The sequence below is a fragment of the Phymastichus coffea genome, unplaced genomic scaffold (assembly GCF_024137745.1).
Source record: "Phymastichus coffea isolate CEN01 unplaced genomic scaffold, Cenicafe_Pcof_1.1 PCOF00028, whole genome shotgun sequence".
Taxonomy (NCBI): Eukaryota; Metazoa; Arthropoda; class Insecta; order Hymenoptera; family Eulophidae; genus Phymastichus; species Phymastichus coffea.
The window spans coordinates 1,513,318-1,524,796 of record NW_026706839.1 but is presented as its reverse complement, the minus strand read 5'-3'; the positions used below and the strand labels follow the sequence as shown (position 1 = coordinate 1,524,796).

Sequence of the window (11,479 nt, the reverse complement as noted above, 5' to 3'; positions counted from 1 at the left end):
GGCGCTCGACACGCGTGAGAGCGAGAGAGAGAGAGCGAGTAAGTCGTTGCCCTCGATCGAGATCGAAGGTAAGCCAGACTCGCACTTTAAATCGCGTTGCATCACAAGCGCAAGCAAGTGGAGGCTCGATCGACTATGTCAAGAGAGAGAGAGAGAGAGAGAGAGAGAGAGAGAGAGAGAGAGAGAGAGAGAGAGAGAGAGAGAGAGAAACCTATGGTTAACGAGTGACACTTGTGTGTGCACGCGACTTGTGCACATGATAACTAAGCCGCTGCTACTTCTTTTTCCTGTCATTTTTCTTGCAAGCTGTCAAAGTTTCATAAGCGAGCAACAATCAACGATTAGTAGACTTTTGAAGCTCGATTTTTTAAGAAAACCTATAATTTTTGTTGTCTACAGCATAAATAACTTTCATTAGAAAATAAATCATTGACAGTAGATAATCTGTAATTAAGAGCGTAGAATTAGTATTACGAACAATTGAATTTCAGATAAAAGATGCTTATTGCAAGCTTTAAACTTTTGAATTATTAAAAATTCAGGCATTTCAATTCAGAAGGAGTAGATTCGCAGTAAGTAAAAGAGGCAATTCAAATTTATTGACATCGGGAGCTGGGATTTCACCAATTAAACATTGAATTACTACTACTTTGGATTTACTAATAATCAAGCAATCGAGTGCAGTAGATAGATGTAGTATTACAGAAAAAAAACTTAATTCGATCAAATTATGATAATTACCGAGGAACATTTTTTCCTCGTTCATACTTTCCCGTAGACAACTCTCAAATTTTTTTTCCCGTAATTATTCTAAAAATCAAGCCTGCGTAGTTTTCCACGAGAAAAAAAATTCAGATAGGTGTTTATAATTCTTTAGTAAAAAAAATGTTCTTTATAATATATATTTTCCGAAAATGATCTTATTTATTTTGACTACGTTCAGACAGCAATTCCATTTTCCCATACAAAATCAACAATGTGGAAATAAAAGACATTTTACAATACATATTGTGTCTTTAAAATTTTAATTTTCCTATCATACAGCTGAGACAATCCATTCGAAATCTGAATGTGAAATATACGTATCTGTAAGTCAAAATATTGAAGCTCAAGATACAGTCCGACGTGTGCTTCGTACGCGAATACTCGCTGTCAGTAGAAGCTTCTGTCTTTCAGAGTCACGACATAAAAGAAAATTTTTTTTGAAAATGACATAATATTTCTAAGTGGCATACGAGAAACATTGAAAGAACAATTTGAATTTCGCGGTGACTCAGTCTGGACTTGAAACCGCCGTGAAGCGCTGAGATCGGACAGTGTAGATACAGATCGTAAAAGTCAAGCTGTCCGTGAGACACGTAGTTTCCATTTCTCAACGAATTTGTATGCCATAATGTAGTAAAAATCGAAATTAACTATTTCTGATGGACAATTTTCCTTACACAATTACTTGCCCTAATAAATTATTGGTGAGTTCAAAAATTTGATGAATTATTTCATTTCAGAGCATTCTGTCGTCTCCGCTTAGAGGCGGTCAAAACTTTCGCTTTCAGAATGTCCACGCTAACAAAGCGGTGCATTGGTGAACGTGACCACGTGATTTCTGTCGGCGGTCTTGATATTTGATATTTGGATAATACCACGTCTGTTTTTTTTTTGTTTTTTATAGTTTCATCAATTTTATCAATTCTGTCATTCAATAATTATTAAAAATAATATTACTCATTTTAAAAACCACCAATATTATGATGAGGAAATTAAGTATATAAAAAGGACGATAATAGTGAAAGATTAAAAATATAAATAATTTTTTTTTCCAGCAAAATGATATTTTACTTGTTCCTGTCAGTATGCATCCTGCTACTAATCTTACACTTTAGAAAAAGTAAAAAACACTTACCTCCAGGCCCAAGAGGACTTCCAATTTTAGGTAATCTCTTACAACTTGATAAAGATGCTCCGTACGAGACTCTTGCACAAATCGCCTGGAAATACGGACCAGTTTGTGGATTACGCATGGGCTCGGTTTATACAGTGCTACTGACCGATCCTAAACTTATCCGTCAGGCTTTTGCCAAGGATTCATTTTCAGGTAGAGCTCCTCTCTACTTGACCCATGGAATAATGAAGGGATATGGTAAGTAGATCACAGTAATTGCTTGTTGTTTTATTTTTATCTTGGAAGATTCAGCTTCGTAGAACTTTTTACGTTTTTACGAGGCACCAAATTCGCGGGGCTCTTGCGAGGTCCCGTTATTATTTGTTACTCTGTAATTATATGTTACTTAACTTTTTTTTTCTGAAAAGTTCTGTGAAATACCTTTTATGTCTGGACTTTCCAAAAAATTTCTTACAAATTTTAAAAGAAGTCAGATGTGTGATGTGCATTGAATTGATTTTGAATTTTTAATAGCTGGTAAATTTGACTCCATGATACATAGTGTTCATACGAACTCGTAAATCAATTTCTCTTGACAAATAGATCTCATAAAGTGCCAGTGAACGGCAATTAAATATGCCATTGTATGCAGGTTGCTTTGTAGTATATGTAATTTTCATTGTTGACCTGACTTACCTCTCTCGTTCGCTCTCTTCGCTTTCTTTATCACCGTCTCACTTTGATTTGGTGTCGATCCGCGAAATGGATAATAATGGAGCGGACACGAATTCTCTCATACAATAGAAGGGCGGTCTCGTGTTGGATGTATAAAGATGTAACGGTTCCTCTAACGAAGTCTACGTTGGGAGCCGACTAACCTACTAAACGAAAATACCTTCCAGATCGGACTATAGTTTGGTCTTAGTTACTGTTCCGAAAAAAAGATATTACAAGAGTGAACGAGACAGAGCGAAAGACACAAAGAAAAAAATAACTAGGTCGTTAGTGTAGTTGAGCAGAGAATTTTTAGGAACCCGTTAGAGTTCTTGGCTCAGCTGGTCGGTTAGATGTGTTAGACATTTTTATTATTCGAAAAAATGTCCGGCACCGCATTGTCTTTTGCTTGCCAAAATATTTTGAAAAGATTGGTGTATTGGTATTTTAGGAACTGATCTTAAGATTTTGAAATCATAGTGCTTTTGCATATGAATTATCATGATATTAACGTTATTTAATACGTACCATTATATATTCATTTTACCAAATTGTTGCCAATTCATATTTATTTTAAATTGTATTTAATCAATTGGCTAGAATGAAAACTTTCGCGAACTTTATTTAACAGTGAAATAATATTTTTATACAAATTCTAATACTAAAGGAAAGATGTACTACAAGTAACATTCATATTTTTGAAACTGCATTATGATTTTAGGTCCTTCCAATCATCATTATAAACTAGTTTATTGCAGCTTCAATTTTTCTTAAGTTTATCTTAGAAGAGATACACTGGAAAAAACATTTAAAGAGATAAACAGTTGAGATACTAAAAAGTGCAAGAACTGCACTTAACGCACGTGCAAGTAGATGTCTAGAGTTCTATGTACATACATCCGATGCAATGTTTACGAGACGCTAACAAGAGTCAATGGCCTCCTGATTTCTTTTCCATTCATCCTTTTGTCTACTTTTCTACGTACAAATTAGCTGAACGATCTCAATTTTTTTCAAATTTAGTCTGAATTCTATTTTATGATGCGTCTTAACTGTTTCTTTCATTGAATTTTGTTGGAACTATACTACCAATTAAATATATTATCATTAATAATCACGTTTCCTTATCTATGGTAACGATGTTCATAATACTTATAAGTTAGGTAAGATATCGTTTACTTTTATTATTATAACGACGGAAATGAAAAAATAGACAAAAATACATATAAAGAGTTATAATACATCTACTTGATTCGTTGTTCAAATTAAATATTTTCTCAGCGACTAGAACGATTTTATTATAAACAATAAATGTGTTTTTTAAATACTCTGAATCTTTCGCAATAAATGCTATATTTCTTAAATTATACTCGTGAACAAAGTTAAATCTTGCATTACATATTGTCGTATTGCCCTGCGTCATAAACTTTCCACGAGGCCAAATCGCATCCTCTCTGGCTCAAGTCAGAATGGCGACTGGCAAAGTTATCTCGTATTCCAGATCATCTGAGCAGATCCCCACCTGGCCACGATCTCCTTTCCCGCGCGCCTTGGTACACACCCGCCGAAAAGTCCTGAGGAGATATGTATACATGCTTTCCTCCACACGTGTCGAATCCCTTCCCCGACGCTTTTCTGGGACAATGAGAGGGGGCGTTTAGACACGCCTTCAACGTCAGTACTCAATGGGGCTGGACGAGCTGAGTTTTGATCTTGAAACACTTTGCATCTCGCGTCGCTGGTGCCGTAGAGGGACAGTCTGAATGGTCGTTTTTTCAAAATTGTGTAAAATATTTTATGTAATATTTAAATTTAAATTAATTATGCGCGACGTTCTCTAACGAACATTTTATGGATAAATTTCTCTGGCTGACTATTTTCGAAATTTTCACTAATGAACTTTTTCGGTTCATTTGATTCAACGATAAAATAAAAATATTTCTCGATCTCAGACATTTCAATGATTGATCTCATAAATAAATTAATGCGTTTCCATTATCTTAAATATTTTATCATGCTCTGTCGCATGAAAAGAGATGGCATTTTCACGTTCATATAACAAGTATTATTTATTCGTCACATTTCCGCTAGCAGAAAATTATACTTGTTTAACGGTTACATTACACATTGTTTGACAATTATGAACAATTCTCCAATTAAAATGGTCAATGAATCATAATTTACTCGACATATAATAGCGTCGCAAATACATAATTCAGAAGAAGCGACAAGCTGAATCTACCAATCCAATTATATAGGAAGCATGTCCAAACTTATCATTACACTGTAATGTAGGTGCATGCAATCTCATATATTACGCAGAAAATGATGGTTCGATATCTTCAACACTGTAACTCAGTTATTTTACATCATGTTTTGTGCAATAAATTTGATATGAATAATACAATTTTTTTTCCGCATAATACAGACATTAATTTGATTTTATAACAGAGCAAAATTACTAAGCTCATAAAATAACATGAGAGCAATTTAAAAAAATTCTAGTATTGAATAAACAAAGCACAATTAAAAATATCACTAATAGATTACATATCGAGTGATCACATACCAGTGATTCAGACGGTTCTACTATTAATAAGCGCTTCTTGGAAGTGCCAACAGAAAGCGAGAGTAACATTGAACCTAAATATACAATTCGGTTACAATCATCAGTTTTGTTAGTCCTACCGCACACACAATACTATCTTCGGAGATTATTTTTTGTTTCATGCATAGATCTTTTGAGTCTACATTACTAAGATGAAGATAATCTATCACTAAACAAATTAAAAGATATTAAAAGTAAATAGCAGGCTTTTTGTCGCGCAGATGAGTGAAAAGTGTAAAGATAAAATTTTTCGTCGAATCAATATTGAAACATGGAATCATACTAAACATTGTAGATGAAGTTTTTATCGGTATTAGAAACAAGAGTATCACAAGTTTTTTTTATTACCTTTTACTCGCTACTGTACAGTTCTTAGTGTTTTCTAACAATAGCGCGAACACAGCGAAGCGCAAAGAATTCCGCAACAGTAAAAACCGTTTGTCGACGAGAGAGAAAGAAAAAAAAATCATCACAGCGGCGCAGCCCACAGTCTATGCTACTTTTTTTTCTAACGTCCACCCGCAAAAAGATCGCGCAATTACTCGCCAGATAAAATAGCGTAATACGTAGTAGGCACTTTCATCTTAGTTTAATAGCGCGAGAAAGGCGTCGAAGGAGTAAGATAAAGGATTATAACAATGTAAAACGCTAAAGGTGTATAGCCGACCCTGAGTCATTTGTGCGTCCCGATTGAGGGAAACAAATGTGTGCGAGAGAAAGAGAGAGAGAGAGAGGAGCGCGTACGATCGAGTGCTGCTACCGCCAACTGACTGCAAAGGCGTCACTTGTCGCCGCGCGGCAAAGCATTGCGTAAGAATCAGCGAGTTCGAGGACGGTCAACACGCGCACCACGCAAAGACGCCAAGAGAGACTCACCTGTGCACTACAATAACTCGGATATACTTAGAAATATAAAACGGCGACGGAGGTATACGTCGAGTAACTGCGTTCTTTTATTCTTTCCAGGAAAATTTTTGAGTTTTGAAAAATCGTTGTCATATAAACCTGCTCCAGTTTCTGTTGTTTTTTCCTTCTAAGTGTCGCGATGATTTGTTGCGACGCAAAACCCGATGATTGTTTATGTTACTTCTGTTACTGGCGTGATTCACAATTGATCGAATTATGTCAATGATGCTGCTGCCGCAGCTGCCAAGTTCCTATTTTCAGAATATCGCGTGACATCATTCTCATTTTATAAAAGATTCAACGAGTGTATGCATAAGGGACGGTCATAATGGTTGGTCAGGTTCGCCTGCAGATCGTTCAACTTTCGTATAAATGATTATTAAAATGACCCGGAATGGAAGGCTTTTTATCGATCAGGAAAGACTTTTTTCAACCTTGCACACTTTTTTCGCCGTAGCAAGAAACTAATCCTTTATTCATTAAACCCAAGACCGAAGGAACAACGAAATATTGAGAGGCTCCTTCTTTCTAAGAAAGTAAAGGTTAAAATACGCCGGTGAATTTTTTTACACAGCAGAAACCGGCATTCGCACCACTCAGTGCATATTTAGTAGAATTTTTTTTTGTACATCCACGAAATGACGTTAAGATACGAATTTAATCAATTTTTTTTCATTCTCACGATGGACTATTAATTATATTCGACGAGCTAGTGGCAAGTGCAAGCGATAAAAAAATATGTATAAAGTGTCGGCAGGCGTTGAATTAATGAAAAAGAGCGAGATGAAGCAGAGAGTAGTGGCCGAGGCGAAGGACTCTCACTTTTATCGATTCTCCTTGAAGGAAGTTGTCTCCCGCGTGCTAGCGCTCGCTCATACGATCCCGGTCCCTCGCGGGTCGTTATGCTCTGCATCCGTGCCGCGCGAGAATTACAGTTAACTTTGCAAGGACAAGATGACGGTAGCTACTTTATCTCGTTATGGATAAACTGAAATCGAGAGTCTGACAGGGACACAAATTCGTAGGTGTGTACTGAATAGGAACAATTTATCAAATCGCAAAGATCAATGTCAGCTATTGAATTGTCAAAAAAGTCCATTGAAAACCTCGGCACTTTTTTCGTTTAGCCTTGATTATTTTTCAAATAGTCGATATTTCAGATAATTTGTTTTATCCAAATAATTAATCAACAAAAGTTTATAGTAAATAATAATTGCTATCAGTTCCTTGCTATAGTTATATTCTCGTCTTACTATTTTTCATATTAAAGTTTAGTGTTTTTTTTTCTTACATAATGTGATAGGAAATTTTGATAATTACTCATCAAGACGAAAGTTCAACATTTTCTAAGAGAATTCCGATATGAAGATTTAATTAGAGTTAATCACATGGTAAAATCGAGAATTATACAAACACAAAAGATTTTTCGATTTATCGACCTTCAAAACGATTTTAGAATTAGGTACATACACGTCACGTGCTTACAACGTCGTATCGTCAAAATACTTTTTGGCCATCTGTGTATCTTGCAAAATTAAATCCATGACTCACCGTGGCTAATCCGCGTCAATTCATAATTGATCATTAAAATAAAGCTATATTTATAACGAATATATATCTGGTCGTCCTTGGAATTCGCTCTTTCGGCAGATTTCAAGCTGCATTGAAAAAGAGCGGATTGACCGCAGAATTTTTTGCTAGTTCCAACCAAACAAAAAAAGGAAAAAAGGAAAAAAAAAGAAATATTCTCCACTCAACGTTTTTGTTTGTCTTGTCGTTCTTCTTTCTTCTCACGGGGGCCTACTGGCCTCGAGATAAATGATATCAAAAGAGGTGCCTGCACGTGTCCTGGGCATGAGCCCGAACTGACTCTCTTGACTTATGCGGCAGACAAAAAAGCTCTACTCCAGCCTTTCGTTTTCTGTTGTCGATTTTTTTCTTCTTTTGTTTCTTGTTCCTTGTCAGATGGACACGCGCGTGTTCGATGAAGTTGAATAAAATAAAGTTCTACTATTCTTATCTTTGTTTCTTAATGGGTTCGTAAAGTTGTAAAAATGCTAATGTCAATATGCTTTGTTCATGCTTGCAAGCTAAGTAATTATGTTAGAAGCAATCCCCACTATTTACTGTTTCCTGTTTCCGGAACATAATGTATGGTTAGATTTTGAGATTGTTTTTTACTCCATTCAAAATTAGTTGTTTTTACTAAAAGAAAACACTGCTGCCGATTTAGTTACAATGAACAAAATAAAGGTGTGTCGTTCTGATTAGTTAATCGCTAATTAAAAAGTAAATCATTCGTCTTCTGATTACTCATGTTACGAATGATCTGACCATAGTGTGAAAATTAATACTGTCAATTTTCATCAGCAGAAGCATTAATTGATAAGTCCTGCAGCCGTCCAACATTAGGTAAAAGCGGAAAATCCGACAATAATGAAGAACGGCGCACGTCAACGGCCGAATTATATAAATTCAGAACTTGCAAGCTTTTGATCGGAGCCAACGATGTCAAAATATATCTCTGCATTTAAATCTTACTTGAAAACAGCCATAAATAAATATAACGATAATCACATACATCCACATTAATTAAGCCATTACGCAGGAGAGCGCGAAACAAATCGCATAACGTTATCTCGCTCGGCAAAAGATTGTCTTATGCAAAGAGGTAACTTTATCATTCAGTGGGTCGAACAGTCGTCGCGAGGTGCACACCATTAAGAAAGATATCAATGACCGCTCGCGAGGTCTTTCTCTCGCGCCGCACACGAGCGTTGAAAAAAGCCAGCTCGCCTTGCGTACCAAAGATTTTCGGTTCATTAAATTATAATGGCACGCCCTCTCCGCCGCGACACGCGCGCGCGTCATAACGAGCCGCCTCGGCGCGTCGATTTTAAAAATAAATTCACGAGAGAGACGAGTTGTTGTACACTGTTTGCGCGCGCACTCGCGAGAAGATCATTGTTTATTCATTCGCAGATTATCCTTCGGCGAGTTCAGTGGCTGCGCCTACTTAAGCGCGGAATGACAGTAATCCTTTCGCTTTTTTTTTCGTTCGTTGTTTGCTGCAAGCCTTGTATGTGTGTATGTATGCTCGCGCCATATAACTTTTTCCTCGATGTGTAATTGCGCTCGCGTGTGCAGATTTCCATGGTTTTTCCCTCGGATATCTGTCGCCGCTGCGGGTGGTGGTGGTGGTGGTGGAATGCTCGCCGAAACGGAAAGTCCATCGACAGATTTTCCTCATTCGCGTGCACTCGCGCGAGTGAAAGGGACACGCACGTGTTATCACGTATATGCGCGCGCGGGCAGAACGTGAGAAAAGTACATATTACTGCTGCTGCTTGCGACTGCTCGTACACGAGGAAAAACTGCTGCGCTCGCACATGTACATGCTTCTGATTTCCTACTATATTGCAGGCTTGATAGCTGCCGAAGGCGAACGCTGGCGCGAGCAGAGGAAGTTTGTCGCTAGTTCTATCAAGAACTTTGGCATGGTCAAATTTGAGAGCCCTAAAAGGGACAAGATGGAGGAGAGAATCCTCAATGCTGTTAACGAGGCTCTTGAGGTACTTGACAACTACATTTCAGATTACGTCCAACTCTGGGTCGATGATCATTTTTACCCACTTCTGATTCGTTTAATTACTTAAAAAATCATTAAAAAAATCGTAGAAATTTTTGCAACTGATCGAATTCAAAATATTATTCAATTCTAAAAAGTATAGAGCATTTCGTACATTTTCAATTCAAATAATAGACTCAACATTTACTATAAGATTAATAAATTCTTATGATATATTGCGTCAAACAGAAATTTGAATCTCGCCAAACAAAGGACGGAGTGAATACGCATAACATTCTTCATCATTGCATAGGAAATCTGATGAATTTACTAACATTTGGGCGAGTTTATGATGAAAATGATGAGTTGTGGAAGTGGCTTCAATATACTCAGGAAGAAGGTGTGAAACATATTGGAGTTTCCGGACCAATTAACTTTTTACCCGTATTCCGGTACTTGAGTTTCACACATCATGAATTTTTTCATTATTTATTTCAGAATTCACATAATGGAAATTTCTCATTATTTCAATTACTCAAAAATACTTGAATATATCATCACAAAAATGCATAAAAAAATTCATAATTTTTTTTTAAAGATTCATACCTACATTTGCAAAATCAATCGAGTTCATATTAGACGGCCAGAGCAAAACGCACGAAGTCTACAGGAAAATACTTCAAGTGTACAGAAGTAATCCAACTGAAATTAATAGCTTCTTAGCCGCGTTTGATGAGGAGATGAAACGGCGTATTGCAAATAACGATGATCTAGGCTCCTTTACCGACACTCAATTGGTGTATCTTTTAGCTGATATTTATGGCGCTGGAGTCGATACTACGTTAGCCACCATTGGCTGGTTTCTACTTTTCATGGCTGCTTACCCGGATGAGCAGGTAAGAAAACTCTAGTTATTAATACAATATTTATAAACAAATATACTTTCCTTTGAAAAAAAAATTGAAACTATAAGGCTAAAATCCAAGAAGAAATGGATAATATACTTGGAGAAAATATGCCAAAATTGAAGCACAGGCCAGCCTTGATACGACTGGAAGCTGCAATCATGGAAGTGCAACGTATTAAGAGCGTTGTTCCCACTGGGATTCCACATGGTACCACCGAGGTACATATACTCATTAAAACTTGATGCATTCACTCTGAAATTAAAATCGCGTTGACGAGATAAAAACAAGAAAACGACCTTCATACGTGTCTTGAACATCAATCCCTGAGATTTTCTTTTACTTTGTTATAATTGAAAATTTTTGGTGCACTTCCCAAATGAATGAAAATAAAAATAGTAATTTTTTACTCTAATCCGTTTATTATAGGACACGAAGATCGAGGATTACGATATACCCAAGGGTACGATGATAATACCTGTACAGTGGGCCGTTCACATGAATCCTTTGTACTGGCCGGAACCGCACACCTTCAAACCCGAGAGATTCATTGAGAAAGATGGCAGTCTTGCCAAGCCGGATGCTTTTTTACCTTTCCAGATAGGTAATGTTAAAAAAATTTCTGGAAAATTCCTACTTGTTATGTGATTTTCAATGTTAACAAGTTAACATATTTTCAAACAACTGCACATGAAATTACGTTTATTTTGCCAGGTAAAAGGATGTGTGTCGGAGATGAATTTGCTAGAATGATACTTTATCTTTTTGGTGCCCGAATTTTGCATCAATTTTCGCTATCGCCACCTCCAGGTCGTACAATCGACTTGGAAACAAACAGTAATGGTATTACTTTACTGCCTATCCCACAGAAATTGTGTGTCAAGCGCCGTCATTGAAAC

General features: G+C 36.6%; 1 protein-coding gene across 3 annotated transcripts; it reads left to right on the top strand.

Annotated features, from left to right (window-relative positions):
• Positions 1-1,349: 1,349 nt before the first annotated feature.
• Positions 1,350-11,479, top strand: LOC131675710 (cytochrome P450 306a1). 3 transcript variants are annotated; one of them, XM_058954812.1, is made up of 8 exons: positions 1,350-1,469; positions 1,821-2,137; positions 9,531-9,679; positions 9,925-10,075; positions 10,486-10,571; positions 10,649-10,801; positions 11,010-11,184; positions 11,295-11,479. In XM_058954812.1, the coding sequence occupies exons 2-8, from the start codon at positions 1,825-1,827 to the stop codon at positions 11,474-11,476; spliced, it is 1,209 nt and encodes a 402-aa protein (XP_058810795.1). In that variant the 5' UTR covers positions 1,350-1,469; positions 1,821-1,824; the 3' UTR covers positions 11,477-11,479. The 3 variants fall into 3 exon arrangements, with proteins under 3 accessions (XP_058810795.1, XP_058810793.1, XP_058810794.1); XM_058954810.1 differs by having other exon boundaries at positions 9,925-10,127; positions 10,274-10,571; XM_058954811.1 differs by lacking the exons at positions 1,350-1,469; positions 1,821-2,137 and adding an exon at positions 9,100-9,194 and having other exon boundaries at positions 9,255-9,679; positions 9,925-10,127; positions 10,274-10,571.

Coding starts and splice junctions, on each gene's coding strand:
- LOC131675710 (XM_058954810.1), top strand. CDS start 1,825: ATGATATTTTACTTGTTCCTGTCAGTATGCATCCTGCTACTAATCTTA. Junction 10,572..10,648: donor CTGCTTACCCGGATGAGCAG/GTAAGAAAACTC, acceptor TGAAACTATAAG/GCTAAAATCCAAGAAGAAAT. Junction 10,802..11,009: donor TTCCACATGGTACCACCGAG/GTACATATACTC, acceptor CGTTTATTATAG/GACACGAAGATCGAGGATTA.